The sequence below is a fragment of the Orcinus orca genome, chromosome 3 (assembly GCF_937001465.1).
Source record: "Orcinus orca chromosome 3, mOrcOrc1.1, whole genome shotgun sequence".
Taxonomy (NCBI): domain Eukaryota; kingdom Metazoa; phylum Chordata; class Mammalia; order Artiodactyla; family Delphinidae; genus Orcinus; species Orcinus orca.
In genome coordinates, this window is record NC_064561.1 from 19,157,926 (window position 1) to 19,175,716 (window position 17,791).

General features: G+C 54.7%; 1 protein-coding gene across 6 annotated transcripts in view; it reads left to right on the forward strand.

Moving 5' to 3' along the window:
• The window catches only part of COL23A1 (collagen type XXIII alpha 1 chain), a 354,295-nt gene extending 337,516 nt beyond the window's left edge, over window positions 1-16,779 (forward strand). The window contains exons 12-27 of one of the 6 annotated variants that reach the window (XM_049707215.1): window positions 270-323; window positions 1,333-1,377; window positions 2,808-2,885; window positions 4,926-4,979; window positions 5,607-5,651; window positions 6,516-6,605; window positions 7,913-7,975; window positions 8,276-8,332; window positions 8,596-8,622; window positions 9,544-9,606; window positions 9,691-9,744; window positions 9,936-9,962; window positions 12,505-12,558; window positions 12,851-12,937; window positions 14,874-14,912; window positions 16,050-16,779. In XM_049707215.1, coding sequence (XP_049563172.1) covers window positions 270-323; window positions 1,333-1,377; window positions 2,808-2,885; window positions 4,926-4,979; window positions 5,607-5,651; window positions 6,516-6,605; window positions 7,913-7,975; window positions 8,276-8,332; window positions 8,596-8,622; window positions 9,544-9,606; window positions 9,691-9,744; window positions 9,936-9,962; window positions 12,505-12,558; window positions 12,851-12,937; window positions 14,874-14,912; window positions 16,050-16,079 — 867 coding nt within the window. In that variant the 3' untranslated portion in view covers window positions 16,080-16,779. Of the gene's footprint in view, window positions 1-269; window positions 324-1,332; window positions 1,378-2,807; window positions 2,886-4,925; window positions 4,980-5,606; window positions 5,652-6,515; window positions 6,606-7,912; window positions 7,976-8,275; window positions 8,333-8,595; window positions 8,623-9,543; window positions 9,607-9,690; window positions 9,745-9,935; window positions 9,963-12,504; window positions 12,559-12,850; window positions 12,938-14,873; window positions 14,913-15,314 lie in introns of all 6 variants that reach the window. The other 5 variants (XM_033414881.2, XM_049707213.1, XM_049707211.1 and 2 more) reach the window with 5 other exon arrangements.
• The last annotated feature ends 1,012 nt before the right edge of the window (window positions 16,780-17,791 follow it).

Sequence of the window (17,791 nt, forward strand, 5' to 3'; positions counted from 1 at the left end):
CACCCACCCATCCATTCCTTCTGCACACACCTGCTAAGGTGTGCTCTGGGCTAGTGGGGACAGGGGACAGAGGTGGATCTGACCCCACCCCTGCCCTAGAGTTACGAAGAGGGGAGAGGGGTGCTGCCCCAACCCAGTATGACCAGTGCTGCTGCCAGGAGTGGACTGGTGTGCTGGGGAGTACAGAGGGGGGATGGCCAACTGACTGCCAGAGGACCCAGCCAGTGTGTGCAGGTTGAGGGCTGCAGCCTCCACTGTTCTCTCCTCAGGGGGATGATGGGACACCAGGCCAGCCAGGGCTCCCAGGACCCTCAGGGCCCAAGGTAGGTACATGTCCCTCCCTCAGTGGTCCCCCTGCCTCCCACCTCCCCAGTTCCCACCTGCCTGGTGAAGCCCTACGCTGCCCTTTCACATCATGGCACATGGGTTGATGACCAGGACAGGCCAGAGGGAGGCAAGCAGTAAGGCCAGGGTCCCACTCACCAATGGGCCTGGCAAGTCACCCAAGCCATTTGCCTCCCCTCACACCCTCAAGTCTTCTGGTTCCCATCTTAGGTGGCCCCACTCTACCCAGTCCCCAAGGCAGGAACTGGGTATCTTCCTTGCTTCCCCAACCCCTTAAGACAACCACCAAATCCTGGCCAGCCTGCCTCCAAACTGGCTGAGCCCCTGAGCTGCTCCAACCATACGCCAAGACCAAACCAGAAGGGGCCTTGGTCCTGAGTCCTCTGGGCTGCACTGAGCCTATGCCCCCCAACCCACGGCTGGGCTCAGGCACGTTCTCAGGAATTACTCTGGAAGCCCACAGACCCAGGCAGCCCCCAGCCTGCCCCCAGCGCTCTCTCACAGCACACGCCTCTGTTGCAGGGCAAGCCAGGGAGCGCGGGGCCTCAGGGAGAGAATGGCGTGGACAGAGCCCTGGGGCCCAAGGTGACATCACAGTCCACTGCTCTGGTTCCCAAAGGCCCATCACGGGGGAGATGGGTTTCACCTCCAATTTGCCCTTTTAAGTTGGGAGTCCAGGAGGTCCCAGGCCCAGGGGTCTTGTTTGATTGGCAATCAGAAGCCCACCTGGGGGCGGGTGGCAGTGGGTCTGGGTGAGTGATGAGGCCTCCACTGTGTAGCCTTGGGCTTCTGGGCCTCAGTGGCCCATCTCTACACAACGAGGGGTCAGAGGAAGGTCTCACAGGCCCTCCCTCAGGGAGCCCCATTCCTGGGATGCCAGTCATGTCCACTCGGCCCTGTGTCCTTTGGGGAAGAGGGGACTAGAGTGGGCAGGGGAACTTTTGGCTTCAGCCCTGCACACCTGGCTGCAACCATGTGTCTCCACAGGGGGAGCCCGGCCAGCCAGGCGCCGATGGAGCCACAGGGCCGCGGGTAAGCCGTCTTCCCCCAGCCACACCAGTGGGATCCAGGGGCCTGATTCCTTCTGAAGCCCCCTGTCCCCCAGAGACCCCAGAAGAGCTGGCAGGAACTGGGAGTCTTTTTTTAATAATAATAATTCATTAGTGATTTTTTTTTTTTTTTTTGCTTTTAGTCTCATAATACATGCTTTTGGTAAAATGTTCAACTATGGATGTGAAAATAAGAGTCCCGTCCTCTCCCCTCTTCTCCTCCTCCCCAGGAAAGTGTCTGCCCTACCAGACTCTTTTCTTGGCGTATTCAAACATAGACCTCGATTTGCGACATATGGCATTACCCTCCCCCTGTGGGGCCTTGCCTTTCCCCCAGCCCCACATCACCGTTCACCCCTGTCTCTGGAGCACAGCCACCGCAGCTGGTTCCAGATCTTTTGTGATGAGCCCCTATCAACACACTTTTAGAACTACATCCCAGCCCCTGTTATTGGCCCTGTGATTTTGGGCAATCACATCCCCATTATGCTCCCAGAGGCAGCCTTCCTCCTCCAAAACACAAGTCTAAGCCCACAGCCTGGTCGTGCAGGTGGCCAGGGAATTGGATTAAGCATTGAGTGTGGGAATTCAGTGTACACCTTACAGTTCCGTGAAGGCCATGACCGTGGAGGCAGCTGGCAAATGATGCCCTGGCCTGGGTCTCTCCATCCTGCGCAGATGGCCTCAGGCCTGACCAAAGTGCTCACAGACCCCGCTGCTCTCCTAGCAGAGAAGAGTCCAGTGGGGAGGTGAGGTTCAGATGAAAGGTGAGGTTCCAGCAGCAGTGCACATGCCTGTGAGGATGCGTGCCTGTGTGAACACATGCATGTGCAACACATACATGTGGACATGTGTGTAGGGGGGGGGTGTGCTCAGAACCAGGAGCGAATGGGAGTGTCAGTGCCTGGTGTGTGCAGTCTCCACCTGAGGTTAAGAAACTGAGGTACAAGGGCAGCATCCAGCCGGCATGTCTTTAATTGGCCCGCGCAGTGTTTTGGAGGGTTTGGGTGTTTTTGTTTGTTTGCCAACATTTAAAAATCTGAAGCACTTCACATCAAAATCAGACTCTCCATTTTCTCTCAAGAACGCAGGGATGGACCTCAGTGGGCTTCAGTTCCCACGTGAAGGCAAATCACAGCCACCCCCAGGCTAGGCGGAGGTGTGTTCCTCAGTTGGCCCCAGGCATCCCCCTTCCCTTGTGTCACCCCCTGCCTGGCCCCTGGATTGCTCAGTCAGGGTGCCAGTGCCTGAGAGAATGCAAGAAGACACCATGCTGGGGCTGCCCAGGGTACAGCTGAGAGCTGACCCACAGCTCACTGGCCTGTGTGCAGCCCTGGTTACTAGGTTCTCTGGGTAAGACAGAAATGACTACCATGCTTTTCCCTGAAATTCTTCCTCTTCTTTCTGCCTCAGGGTGCCCCAGGCCTCAAGGGTGAGCAAGGAGACACGGTGGTAATTGACTACGATGGCAGGATCTTGGATGCCCTTATGGTAGTGTTCCTGGTAGACCCTGATACACCCTTGCTGTTTGTTTTCTGAGGGAATATTCATTTACTTTGTGTATAAGTCCTGCACCTCTTTACACAAGGGACCAGTGGCAGCTTAACAAAAGGCTCCACATTCACCAGGTGCCTGATATGGAAGTCAACGCTGTGTGGAGACCCACACGATGCTGAGAGAGCTACTGTAAATGGGGCCCATGTGGCCCTGAGCTCCTCAGAGGCCAAGACAAAAAGGGAAGCTCACCCTTCAGAAGCAGGAGGCAGGGCCTCCCCGGGGCCTTCCTAGGGAACACAGGCTGGAGGGGGCTGGGTCTTCTAATGACCTCTGGGGGAGAAGAGTGTGGCAAGGCCTGTACTGGGAGGCTCAGGAGATGTATGGCCTCTGAGCCCTGCCCCAGTGCTGGGCAAACTTGGGACCCATCACTGGTAGAGTGAGGGGTTGGGTGCCAGCTGCTCACAGGTACCAGGGAGGGGAGCTAGGGTGGGGAAAGGTGGTCCTCAGAGACAAGACTGGGTGTCAGCACCTAATCCCACCTGAGCTTCAATTTCAGTTATCTCCTACAGGCCTCAGGGAAGCACAAGCTGATGGTAATGTGCCCACCCCAGGCCTGCATGGCGTGGTGTGGTGTGACGTGGCCCAAGGGCATGCATGTGCATGAGCCGCATGGAGAAGCCCTATGAGCTCAGAGAGGCGGGAAGTGGATTTTGGATGCCAGCCGGGGACAATGACTGGATTCAATGGGCAGTGGGCAGACACAGATGGGTGAAGGGAATGGTATGAAAGGTGGGGTTAGCTAGAGGCAGGGAGGCCACCAGGGAGGCATGTGCTGGGCCTGAACATGGAGAAGGGTGGGTGGAATGGAGGAAGGTTGCAAGACCAGGGGCATCTCAATGGAGGAGCCAACAAGAAGGCACAGGTTGCAAGATATTGGAAGTGTTCATCAACAGATGAATGGATAAAGAAGATGTGTGTGTATATATATACACACACATACAATGGAATTCTACTCAGGTATTTTAAAAAAATGAAATTTTGCCATTTGCAACAACATGGATGGACTTGGAGGGTATTATGCTTAGTGAAATAAGTCGGACAGAGAAAGACAAATACTCTATGATATCACTTATATGTGGAATCTAAGAAATACAACAAACTAGTGAATATAACAAAAAATAAGACTCATACATATAGAGAACAAACTAGTGGTTACCAGTGGGGAGAAGGAAGTGGGGAGGGGTAATATAGGGGTAAGGGATTAAGAAGTACAAACTATTATGTTTAAAATAAGCTACAAGGATATATTGTACAACACAGGGAACATAACCAATATTTTATAATAACAATAACTAGAGTATAACCTTTAAAAATTTGAATCACTATTTTGTACACCTGTAACTTATATAATATTGTACATTAACTATACCTCAGTTGTTAAAAAGTGGGGGCAGGTTAGTGAGAGGAGGTGGAGGGAAGAGACCTGGAACTTGCTGGGCTGGGGGCTGGGCAGCTGCAGCCTTTGTGAAGGGGCATGAGTATGGCGGGTAATGGTGGGCGGCGGGCCTGTGGGAGACCTGGGTGGGGACAGGAATTTAGGAGTGAAGACACCATCTCCTCCCAGTGAAACCGAGGGATGCCCAGGACCAGCAGACAGCACCAGAGTTCACAGGAGAGGCAGAGAGCACGGTGCTAGGCCACTGGTGGGAATGTGATCTTTGGCTGGCCTTGAATGCCAGCAAGGGTTTTACACTTGTTTCTAGAGGCAATGGGGGAGCCATCTTGAGCAGGAGTGTGTTGTGACAAAACCTATACTGAGGGCAGAGGGGTTCTGGGCCCTTCGTGGCAATTAGACACTGTGACGTCTTACCCGATACCTGGTGCGGTCTGCCTGGCCTCCCCCAAGACACAAGGCCTGACCTGACTAGGTGGGAAGGGGGCTGTAAGGGTCACTGCTGCCTCCAGATGTAGGGGTGGGTGGGGAGTGATGGGGAGGCCCCACCTGAATACTGACCCCTTGACTTTCACACACAGGGTCCTCCTGGGCCACAGGGGCCCCCCGGGCCACCAGGGATCCCTGGAGCCAAGGTCAGTGCAGATGTAGCTATGTGGTCCCCCCAGGCCCCTGTCTCCAGGGCCCACCTCCCCTCTCCCCTCTGCCTCTGCTTCTCTCCCAGCACCCTGGCCTGGCTTCTGGGGCTCAGAGAAAGTGGCCCTGCTCCTTCCTAACCAAGCTGGGTGCCTTCTTCTTGCCCCTGGGTTCTCCCTGGGATCATTCACACGTGTAATCCATAAACGGCCCCTCATGACGTCACAAAGTCCTGTAGATTCCATAGGCATTCCTATGGCCTGCGTGCATCCTTTACACCTGCCCACTTGGCTCAGGAGAAGGAGCCCAAGACTTTGAAATCAGGCAGGGTCTGGTCTCTGCCATCATCCCTGGGCTGTGTGGCCTGGAGCCTCAGCTTCCAAATCTGTAACCTACCAACCTACTATAGCCACGGGCTGCACCTGCCCATAGGGGCTGAGGAAATGGAGGAGAGGGTGGTTGGTGCCTGGCACTGTGCTGGACACCCAGTGAGCATCTTCTTGAAGCTCCAACTGCAGGGACCCAACCCAGGGCTGGTGTGCTGGTCAGGGGAAGCAGCCTGGCCACAAATTCCTGCCAGGGGCTGTGGGACACCATAACCCCCCTTGCTGTCTATTCCCTTCCAGGGCGAACTCGGATTGCCTGGTGCTCCAGGAATCGATGGAGAGAAGGTCTCTGGGCCTTTTATTTCCTTGGTGATGCCGGTGCTTGGCGTCGGACTGTGTGTGTGTGTGTGTGTGTGTGCGCGCGCGTGTGCGTGTGCGCAGAGTTGGAGAGAGGCAACAGAACAGAGTGGGCTCTGGAGCCTGTGTGCAAATCCTGGTTCTGCCCGTAGACCTCAGGCAAGCTACTCACTTTCTGGCAGCCTTAGTTCCTCACCCACAGGTGAAGATGGTATAACAGGGCTGCCATGAGGGTTAAATAACTGTGTATGGAACACACCTGAGAGCAGTGCCCGCATGTAATAGCAAAGAGTCTTCAAATGTTAGCTAAAAGTATCACTGTCGTTATTGATATTATTCCAAGTGTACATGTGTGTGTGTGATCCTACATAGACTCGACAGTGTCCATGAGAACCACTTAACATTCATGGGTGTGCTTTAGCACTGGGTCCCTCATGTGTGGCACACAGTGGACGTTACAAAATTGGTTGAATGAGGGAATACGGTGGCTGGAAGGGTGACTGAGGGATGGTTGGTTGTATGTGGGGCTCCCACCATTGGCTCCTGAGATATGAGCACAAGGTTGGCCCCAAACCCCATATGCGCCCCTTGGTAGCTGCCCAGTCCCAGTCCCACTTGCTCTACCCCCTCCACGCCCTGCCCCACCCTGCACCCCTGCTTGCAGTGAGGCACGCTAGGGGCTGCCCCTTCTCTGTCTCCGACCAGGCCCCTCTGCTCATTCATCACCTGGTCTGGAGGGGAGGACCCACAAGGAGGAGGTGGGGGTCTGGCTTGGCCTGGACTAAGCTCTGGGGACCTGCCAGCATTGGGGGGAGGGAAAGTGCCTACTGTACCTTGTTCTGTGGTTTTCAGGGTCCCAAAGGACAGAAAGGAGACCCAGGAGAAGCCGGGCCGATAGGACCCAAAGGGGAAGCAGGAGAGATGGGCCTGTCAGGCCTCCCGGTATGTGGCTGGGTGGGCCTCACCCTACTTGCCCCACGCAGGGGTCCCAAGGTGAATGCGTGTCCCCCACGGTGGCTGCCGGGGGCTGGGGCCCTACGGTCCTAGTCTCAGCCCAGCCCTGGCCCACCGAGCCTTTGAAGGGAAGCTCTGGGCTGCCCTAACTCTGAGCCCCCACTTCCTCCTCTGTAGAAGGACCTACCACTTACCTCCCAAGGCCTCCTTAAGGTGAAATAAGGAGGCCTCGCCTAGTGTCCGGTGGTTAGACTGGGAGCTCTGACAGCCCACGTTTGCATTCTGCTCCATCTCTTACTGACTCTGGAACCCTGTGCAAGTGACCTAACCTCCCTGGGCCTCAGTTTCCTCAGCTCTAAAATGGGGGTGAATAAAAAGAAACGAAATTGAGTAATTTGTAGTGAGGTAGATGGACCTAGAGTCTGTCATACAGAGTGAAGTAAGTCAGAAAGAGAAAAACAAATACCATATACTAACACATGTATATGGAATCTAAAAAAAAAAAATGGTTATGAAGAACCTAGGGGCAGGACAGAAATAAAGACGCAGACGTAGAGAATGGACTTGAGGACATGGGGAGGGGAAGGGTAAGCTGGGACGAAGTGAGAGAGTGGCATGGACATATATACACTACCAAATGGAAAATCGATAGCTAGTGGGAAGCAGCCACATAGCACAGGGAGATCAGCTCCGTGCTTTGTGACCACCTAGAGGGGTGGGATAGGGAGGGTGGGAGGGAGACACAAGAGGGAGGAGATATGGGGATGTATGTATGTGTATAGCCGACTCATTTTGTTATAAAGCAGAAACTAACACACCATTGTAAAGCAATTATACTCCAATAAAGATGTTAAAAATTAATTAATTTAATTTAATTAAAATGGGGGTGATAATCTCCCACTCCTACAAGGGAACACATGGACAGGGCTGAGAATGATTGGCTAACATGTGATAAATACCTTCTGTCACCATCATTTTTAGCACTGCTCTTGTCATGCGTGGCTAGGTGCGAAGAGCTGCCACCACTACATACCCATTGTCCATCCATGAGGCTTACTCAGCTAGAGAGCTGGTGCCAGGATTTGAACTCCAGGTCTTTACTTCCAGAGCCCCTGGCTGCCCCCGCCCCACAGGAAACAAACCCACTGATTTAAGGAAAACTATTTTAAGCTGCAATGGCCAACTTATTGCTGCTGCCCAGAAGCCTTATGGGGGAAGGAAGGGGAGGTGCTGAGCCCCATGGATGGTGATTTTGGTGATGGACAGAAAAGGCTCAAGGCCATCCTATCCTGCAGGGTGCCGACGGCCCCAAGGGGGAGAAGGGAGATCCGGCATCTGACAACCTACAGGAGAGCCTGGTAAGGGGGCTGCTGATGATCTCTGCTGTGGGCTGGCTGGGGCCCTGAGCCTTGGGACACAAGGGCCACCTGGCCTGACCAAGCCCAGGGCAGTGAGGGAGGGGGAGGGGGAGCCTGAGGCCTGTCTTTGAACCCAAAGGCCAGCACTGGGCCTCCCACCAGGCAGAGCCCTCCTGGGGGCAGCAGGGAGCTCGGCGCCCATACCCAGGCAGTGCTCCTCCAATGTCCGATGAACTCAAGTGTGGGTGAGTGAGGGATGACGGGGCGATGGGTGACTAATCCACCTCTGACCCTTCCTAGGCCCAGATCATAGTGGAACCAGGGCCCCCAGGCCCCCCTGGTCCCCCAGGCCCCATGGTAAGAATGTTTGGCTTGAAGCAGCTGGGATACGAAGAGGGTGGTGGGCTCAGGCCCAGGGGAAGAGAGGATACCCCAGAGCGGGGGGGCACATCAGACAAGGAGGGCAGAGCCCAAGTCTGGGCTTGGGAGGCCACAGAGGTCAGGGCCACAGGGGCCAGTGAGTGGCCTGCAAGCCTATGTGGCCACTGCAACAGGGCCTGACCTGGAGGTCTGGACCCATCCTGATGGCCTTTCTGACCTGCTTTCCCCTCCTTCTCCAGGGCCTTCAGGGAATCCAGGGTCCCAAGGTGAGTCCTAAAGCATGGGTAGGAGCCCCTCCCACTTGCTGCTGGCTCACAGCCTGGACAGTTCCAAAACGTCTTGCTAGTAGGCAAAGCGAGGGCCCCATGCTCGGGCCCTGGACCAGCCCTGCATCTTCCCAGGGCCTGGCCATTCGCAATCCCCTATAGAATAATCCCGCTGATGCCCCCCACCTAACACTTGGCCTCTCCATTCCTTGCCCCCTCCCCTAGTGCACATCTGTCTTTCAACTGCCCACACCTGGATATGAGGTCTTGGGTTTGGTGTATATTACATAAAGTCATGTCCTCTGCTCTTAAATTAAAGCCGTGAGTGTGGCCTGACCATGTGCCCTGTCCCAGAGAGGCCAGCTGGCCTCCCTGCATCTCCCTAGTTTACCCTGGGGGAGAGCACATCTCTGCTTCCCAAGCTGAGATGCTCAATGGGACCTCAGAATCATGGAATCCCAGAGCTGAGCAGGGCCGGGCATGTGGCCATACCAGATGTGCTGCTTCTGGTTCTGTTTTGTCCCGAGGCCTCCCCAGATCATGTTTAGAAGAAGCAGCTGCTGTCAGGGATGGGGTCCAAGACTGGGACTCAGAAATGCAGTTGCCACTCAGCCCTGCCACTCCCTGGCTGTACAACTGGGCCTGTCCCTGCCCCTCTCTGTCCCTCTGTTTCCTCATCTGTGAAATGGGTGTGACCATAACCACCTTCCATGATTACTGAAAAAGTCCACATGTGAGAAAAGGTAAAATGTGCACACCCACATTCTGATTATTTGCCCAAGAAGGGAGCCAGGGCCAGGCCTGTCAGAGCTTGGAGTCTGTCCCTCTGCCCTGTACACCTCGGTTCCCACACAGGCCCCAAGCTTTCCTGTCCTGCCATCTGTCTGGCCCCCTTAACTGGTGTCTCCCCTTTGCTTCCAGGGCTTGGACGGAGCAAAGGGAGAGAAGGGCATGTCGGGTGAGAGAGGATCCAGTGGCCTGCCTGTGAGTGTCATGAGCCTTGTTTGTCCTTAGAGGTGCTAATTTCTATAACTGTCATGCCTCTTGACCCATTCCTTTTCCACCCAGGGGCCAGCTGGCCCACCAGGCCTTATTGGGCTGCCAGGAACCAAAGGAGAGAAGGTAACATCCTTCCTTTAATGCCCCCCAACTATCGTGTCACTCAGTCCTGGGGGCTCAACCCCTGCACTTCACTGGTCCCTGGGGCCAGAATTCAGGTTCTGTGGACAATTCACAGGGCTGAACTTCCCAGCAGCTGTGTTCCCAGCACCTCCTTCTCAGCCCTCTCACATCTCCTCTTTGTCTATTCTCAGGGCCGACCCGGGGAGCCAGGACTAGATGTAAGTATTTCACCGTTCACTGTGACTGGGTCCCTCCCATGTGTAAGTTTTGCCCTCATGCTGCCCATACAGTAACTTGATCTGGTTAGCTTGGATGTATTCCCCTTCCCCATGGCTGGGACTACAACTGACTCGTTCTGCCCACGTCCCCATTGCTAAGTCCAACACACAGCCCAGAGTAGGCGCTTTGTTGATGGATGGATGGATGGATGGATGGGTGGATGAAGGATAGGTGGATGGTGGGTAAATGAGTGATGGATATAAATAAATGATGGATGTAAATGAATGATGGATCATGGATCATGGATGTATGAATAGTAAGTGAATAGATGATGGATGGAGGATGGTGGAGGATGGATGGAGGATAGAGAATGGATGGATGATCCATTGGAGTAGGGAGGTGGGAATAGCAGTGAGGAGCCTGTTGCAATATCCTGGTGAAAGATGACGAGGCTTCAGCTAGTGCAGTACTGTGGGAAGGAGAGAAGGAGAAGTATTAACCCAGTGTTGATTGGATCAAGAGACAGAAAGCACAATTTAAACTGGTTTAAACTGACTCATACCTGAAAAATCCAGATGTATGACACATAGATCCAGGGCTCAAGTGTGTCAACATGACCCAACCTCTCATTCTCTCTTGTCTCTGCTTCCTCTGTGTAGTCATCATTCCAGTTTCCACATGGTGATGAGATGGAGCCAAGAGCTCCAGACCTGCATCCCCCTCGGTCCAAATCCTGGAGAAAGGCATTTGCCTCACTCTCTACTCTTTGAGAAAAAGTCTTATCAACTCTCCTTGGCCCCAGCTAGGTTAATGCTGAAATGTCACTTGCCATAAGAATGCAGTGCCCTGACTGGCCAGCCTGCTCACATGCTCCATCCTGGAGCTGGTGGTGGAGTTGGTGAATTGTGAGAAGGGAGGGTGGTTCCCAGGAAAATCAGGTAGCTATTGCAAGGGAAATGGTGACCAGATGCAGGCAGGGCTGCAAGGGCTCTGGCGTCCACCCTAGACTTTAAGGAGAAAATGTCACCATGGAAAGCACCTGCAGACAAGGAAGAGGAAGAACTCTAGACTGACTTTCTGACTGGGAGGGCCACGTTACATCGATGAGGAGGGTCAGGAGAAGACACTGATGAATCCAGCTCAGGCTGTGGACCCAGGGAGGTAGTGGGGGTGGAGCAAAAGGGACTCCGTGGCCACAGCTGCTCTCTGGGAGGCCTGGAGCTCAGAGTGGCATCTTAAAGCCACACCTACCTGCTCTACCTGGCAAACTCCTGGCACCCACTCCACCAGGCCCTGCTGAAATGGGGAGCCTGCTTGGAAGCCTTACCTGACCTCACACCTGGACAGAAGAGCCCCTCTCCCTGGGACCCCATGGTATCTGGTTCAGACCTCTGTCACTGACCATTGATCATCATCTTCTGCACCCCACTGCCTGCCATGTTAGACTGTGTACCTTTGTACCTGCAGGGTTTTAATTTATGGGGGTGACTTAGTGATGACACAGAGTGGCCTAATGCCTTTGACAGAAGAACTTATAGCTTACATTTCCCAGGGAAATGGCATGTCCCACATGGGGCCACATGGAGACGCAGCAGTTTTCGTTGGCAGGCAGTAAGGAGTGAGGAAAAAGCCTAGGCCAGGGCTTTTATTGGTGTTTCTATGGGAAAAGCAAGGCAGAGCAGAGTAAACAGTTTAGGACTAGCTAGTTTAAATAATCCTGGCAGGCTTTGGGCTATATAGTCTCTTGTTGCCTGCTACCTGGTCCTGGCATGATTTGGGCCAGGGGAAATATTGACTTGGTGTGTGAGTTAGATAGAGTGGGTAGTTGGGGGATTGGTTGGTTTGCATCTGAAAGGCATGCTCCCAGCCTAGCCCTTTGCTATATGTAAGAGTTGACTACCCCTGGGAGAGGCAGCCTCTCCCTAGCCAGCAAGATTTTGAGGATATCAATGTATCATATTTCTAAAAACAATGTAATAAATATAAGAGGGAACATATCAAATCTGATTTTCTGCCCTCAGCATTCAGCCCAAAGCCCAGTTCCTAGTTGATGCTTAGAAATGTTGGTTGGGTAGATGAACAGATGGACAAATGGATGGATGGGTGGGTGGGCATATGAGTTTGAGCCAAAGGTAGAGAACAGAGGGCACCATTACTTGGTCTGCTGAAGATGGTGATAAAAACTCACATGGGTTTCCTGTGTCTCTGTCCCCAGCCAAGCCTGGGCCAATGCATGCTGCATCTGACTTGACATAAGAGAAAGCCCCTTGCTAGCGGTTCTGCCTGAGGGCTTCCATCCAGAAACAACAACAGTGTTCTACTTTGGAGGAAGCAGTGCTGGTGTCCTGAATGCATGTTTTCTCTAAGTCATCCTGGTACCCAGCATCTGTGTCACCTAGGAGCTGGGGCTGGTCCAGCTTGTACCACGAATATGCGTGGAGGGAAGGGGCAAAGGTGGATCGGAGAGGAGCAGAGATGAACAGATAAGCAGAACAGACCTGAAATTTCATCATCAGGTTTAACCTTTAATCCTTTTGTCAGGGTTTCCCTGGACCTCGAGGAGAGAAAGGCGACCGGAGCGAGCGTGGAGAGAAGGTGAGGGAGGTGGAGAGAAAGTGAGGGGCAGCTGGAGAGAAGGTGAGGGCAGGAGGAAAGAAGGAGGGAGGCAAGTGAAGAGAAGGAGAGAGCAGGCAGAAAAGAAAGGAGGTGGGAGACAGGAAGCAAGCAGAGAGAAGGCGAGGTGGGCGGGAGGAGGTAGGGCCAAAAGGCTGGGATGCGGGCAGCAGGGCAGGGGTGGCTGCCGGCCCCAGGCCCATCTCTCTGAAGGGCATTGGGGGTGCCCTGGGCCTGGCAGCCACCGCCACACCCCATCTCCTTTCTTGCACAGGGGGAGCGCGGTGTCCCCGGTCGGAAAGGAATGAAAGGCCAGAAGGGCGAGCCGGGACCCCCAGGCCTGGACCAGCCATGTCCAGTGGTACGTGTTGGCGAGACGTGGGAGCCCCAACCCAGGTCTTTGCCGACTCCTGCCAGGGTGGGGCCATGTCTTCCCTGTACTCAGAACTCAGCTGCAAGTCCCAGGGGCCCCATGGGTCCCACCCTGGGGGGCCCACACTGCAGGGCCACCCCTGCTGTCTCTGCTGTCATGGTGGCTCCTCTTGCTCTGGTCCTGACCCCTCCATGGGCAAGGCTGAGGACCCACCCTGTCTATAGAGAGGGAGGCCTGGTCAGGGACAGAGCTTCCTTGGACCTAAAGGGGGATGGGACCACCCTCACCTCTCTGGGAGTTTCTCCCATCCCAGAGGAGGCTTTTGCTGGTCTGGGTAGCCCCACACTCATCCCCTGCATCCCCTCCACATTCCCCAAAGCCCCATCTGTGAAGGGAACTTCACAGCCTTTCTCCTCTCCTGCTTCTTTACAACAGCCTCTCATGGCCCACCAGACTCAGTACCTGAAATAACCAAAGTTTGGTTCTCTTTTTCTAGAAGGCAGGGAGGGTTTACTTGTCAAACTCTTCCAGTGGAGCTCAGAAAAGACAGGAAAAACAAAACAGCTGAGTTCTCATACTAAAACTCACCAGATATTCACATCTGGCCTTCCCCGCCAGGGACACGGAGCCATGTGGTGTACCCCTTCCAAAGGGGGGTCAGGAGCAGGGACCCCCGAAGCCCAGTCCTCTGACCTCTAGTGGGTCATTTGGCCCTCTGTTCCTCAATCTCCTCATCCATGCAATGGAGGTGCTAATCCCTAGCTCCAGATGGCTTTGAGGAGGCAATGGGAAAAACAGAAAGAGCAGAGCAGGAGGCAAGCACACACTGAAAGGGCCAGCGACAGCAGGGGAACAGGGTGGCCCAGCCCCGCAGCCTCGGGCCCTGGGCCAAGACTTCCCTCCAAGTCATTAAGCCTTTGTCTTTGAAACAGGAGAATCTTAAATGCGGAGGCAGGCGAGGGGCGCCAGGCTCCAGGGGCCTGGAGAGGGGCAGCAGACCCTGCCCTGCGGTACGCGGCCTGGCCTGCTGTGTGCTGTGCGCCATGCTGTGCTGGGCATTCTGAGCTGCCTGTGCCCGCTGCTCTGCCCTGCCTTCCTCCATTCTGCCTGCCTTTCCATTCTTCCCCCTCCTCCCCACTTCCCTTTGAGTCCCAGCCTCTGCCCCTGGTGGATGCATGGCAGTGCCGGGGGTGTGCTCCCACGTGCCTGAGGTCTGCCTGTGTGCTTTGGAACGGAGTGAAGTGTGGTCCACTACAGCGTCCACCAGGGACGCTAGGCTGACTGACGGGTCAGCCTTTGTCCGTCTCCATCTCCCCACCTCTGGACCACCTGAAGAAACCCGCCCCCCTGCTTGTGTCTGGTGCCTCCAGACGATCCCCACCCCAACCCCACACACACACCTCCCCACCCCGGCCCAGTGTCCACCCTGACCTCAACCTCCCCTGTCTGCCACTCAGATCCAGACACAGGCACCAGGACAGGCCAAAAGGGAATCCCATTTCCTAAACTGTCCTTCAAATACTCTTGGACACATGACTGAGAGCTCTCAGGCCCCCGGTGTGAGCTGTTAGAGCCACTGTCACAGCTGCCAGACAGAAAGCCATGCAGCCCCTCGCAAGGACCAGGGCCAGGCCCTACTCCTGGCCTGTGGATGTCTGGCATGATGCCCTGTACTCCATGGTGTCCTGGTTCTGCCTACAGCACATATGTCCCAGCAAAGCCCATGGGGGCACACTTGGAATAAGCACAGAGAGGGGCTGCCATGTCCCATGACCTGACTACCCAGGTGGACAGGGCAGGCATTCGGGCCCTGCCTCAGTGGGGTCCGGTGGCCTGAGGTGGCAGCTCCCTACACCTGGGGCAGGAGTGTGTAGGGCCCTGACCAGCCCCCCATCCTTGTCATTGAAACCTTCTTCCTTTCCAGGGCCCTGATGGGCTGCCCGTGCCTGGCTGCTGGCATAAGGTACTTTGCAGGGAAGAGTCTCCAGGGCAGGCTGGGAGGAGTGGGGGGCCCAGGGGGCCTCAGGGCTGGGTGCCTGCTGCTCCCCACACAGTGACTGAACAGCCAGGTCTCCCCTAGATGACCCTAGATTTGACTCTCCCATCACGTGGCCCAAGGCCCAGGGCTGTGATCCTAGGTGGTTGTGCACAGACCACCCTCTTGGTCATAAAAGGCTCACTCAACGCCTGGCCCGGCCAGTGCAAAGCCATCAGCACCCCCTGGGACTTTGTCCATACCGCCCCCCTGAGAGGGGGTGGAATCCAGGAGATTGGGGTGAGAGGATTGGGGGCGTGCAGACCAGGGGCAGGGCCTCTGGGGCTTCCCAGTCCCCTCCTCACCTTCAGTCTTTCCCTCCTTTTCCAGTGACCCCAAGCACGCATCTCACAACCTGTACAGATCCGTGTGGACATTTTTAATTTTTGTAAAAACAAAACAGTAATATATTGATCTTTTTTCACGGGATGCACCACCATACCTGTGGCCTTTTGACATTTGAGAGTGTGCCCAGCCCAGCCCCAGAATGATCAGCACGTGAAGCTGCCAGGAAAGTGGACAGGCCCATTGGGGGCAATGTGTACTTGAGGGGCACCCTCAGGACTTGGCTTTCCCGGGAAGGAGATGAAGGTGAAAGTGCCTGGCTCAGGAGAGGCTGCAAAGATGTCAGGTTGGGCCTTCAGTCACCTGATGAGCAGAGACTCTGGCTGTCCCGCTGCCCTGCAAGAGCCTGCCCTCTGAAGCTCTGGAGCCCAGGATCCACACCATCCAAAAAGGCTCAGGGCATGAATGGCAAATGCAGCTGCTCCTGGCCTCTCTGGCCTCTGCACTCAGCCACAGCCAGCTGACAGGACTCCCACCCACCACTTGTAGCTGGACACGGGGAGCTGTGGGAAGCACCCTAAGGGGTTGAGCCCCCGCCAAGTTCCGTGGGCCTCAGGAACCAGCCTGCCTTCCGTGAGAACAAGTGTCCTCTGGCCGGGAGTGGAGGCCAAGCACTGTGATAACTACCACATGGACCCAGCAGCAGGGAGCCCTATGATCCCCAAATGTGGAGGTCCCAGGCTGGAATGTCTGTTGTTCTTGTCTCTCCACCACCCACAGCAGGGACCTGATGGGACTTTGCCAGCCTGAGGAGATGGACCCCAAGCTCAGAGTTGGCGTCTCACCGACCCCAAGGCTTCCACCCAGGGGAACTCTGGTCAGCCTGCCAAAAATGAGTCCTCCGAGTGAGCTATGCAAATGAAGAGAGCCTCGGGGCTGCTTCCAGGCCTGCCTAAGTAGGGCACCTATGCCCTGAGCCAGTGATGCTCTGAGAAGAGGCTTCCCCACCTCTGACAAGGGTTCCCGGCCACCAGCTCCAGCCCAACCACTTGCCTACCCCCTCTGTGTAGATGGAAATTGTTGCGTGAAATAAACAACAAATGTGTGTCTTGGGTATGCCTGTCCTTGCAGACTGCCCCTAGCACCATACCTAGGTGAGGTTTCAGCCTGGCTTTTGCTGGGTGGGGAGGGATAAGGGAACTCTCCTTGGGCCAGAGCCACCCCAGAAACCAGAGGAAGTAGTTCAGGCTCACAGCAAAGATGGGGTTTAGAGTTAGGAAGACACAGACTCAAGGCCTAGCCCTGCTACATACCGGCTGAGCCTTCTGTGCAGTCACCCATGTCAGTGAGCCCCTGTGTTTCCTCTGAACTCATGACCCATGACTGCTGCATAACAAATCACCCTAAAATTTGTTGCCTTAAAACAATGATCCTTGGAACCTAGAAAAATGGTACAGATGAACCAGTTTGCAGGGCAGAAATAGAGACACAGCTGTAGAGAACAAACGTATGGACGCCAAGGGGGGAAAGTCGGGGGAGGATGAATTGGGAGATTGAGATTGACATGTATACCCTAATATGTATAAAATGGATAACTAATAAGAACCTGCTGTATAAAAAAATAAATTAAAAAATTGAAAAAGACAAACAAACAAAAAAACAGTGATCCTTGGGAATTCCCTGGCAGTCCAGTCATTAGGACTCGGCACTTTCACTGCAGGGGCCCAGGTTCAATCCCTGGTCAGGGAATTAAGATCCCGTAAGTCACGCTGCATGGCCAAGCAAACGAAACAATGATCCTTTCTGTTTCTCGCTTACAGTTCTGGGGGTAATGGGCTCAGTTGGGCGGTTGTCACTCAAGCTTTCCCACACCTGGCAGTTGATGTTGTCTGTCCTCTGGGACCTCAGATGGCCAGAACACCTCTCTGTGTGGTCTGGGCTTCCTCAGAAGGAAGCTAGTGGATTCACAGGGTGAATGTCACAGGTGGACCAGGTGGAAGCTGTGTCACCTTTTACAGCCAAGCCTCAGAAGTCATATGGTGTTACTTCCTGCCAGAATCAGAGGTTCACCCTAATTTAAGGGAAAATTTTCGACATCATATTTTAAGGAGAAAATGGAATAGGAGATGGACAGCCATCTTAGAAAATTCAACCTGCCACGTCATCTGTACAATGGGACAGCAGTGCTTACCATGCTGACTGTGGTTTAGTGAGAATACACGAAGAACCTAGGACAGGTCAAGCACTCGGAAACGACCATGGTTGTAAGTTCCCTCTCTCCTCCTGACCCCAAGCCCAAGCAAGGGCCACAGGGGTGTAGACAAGAAGGGGCCTGCAGTGATGGTGTCTCAGCCTTCTCCCTCCAAGAACTGAGGCCTAAGGAGGCCACAGTATGGGTAGTCCCCCCAGACACTGCTACGTGGCCTCCTCACTAACAAAACAGGCCCAGCCACACACTGGCTAAGGAGAAAGAATAGGTCAAGTCTCCACCTCTGTTTCCCTCAGTTGCTGGCAATAAATGG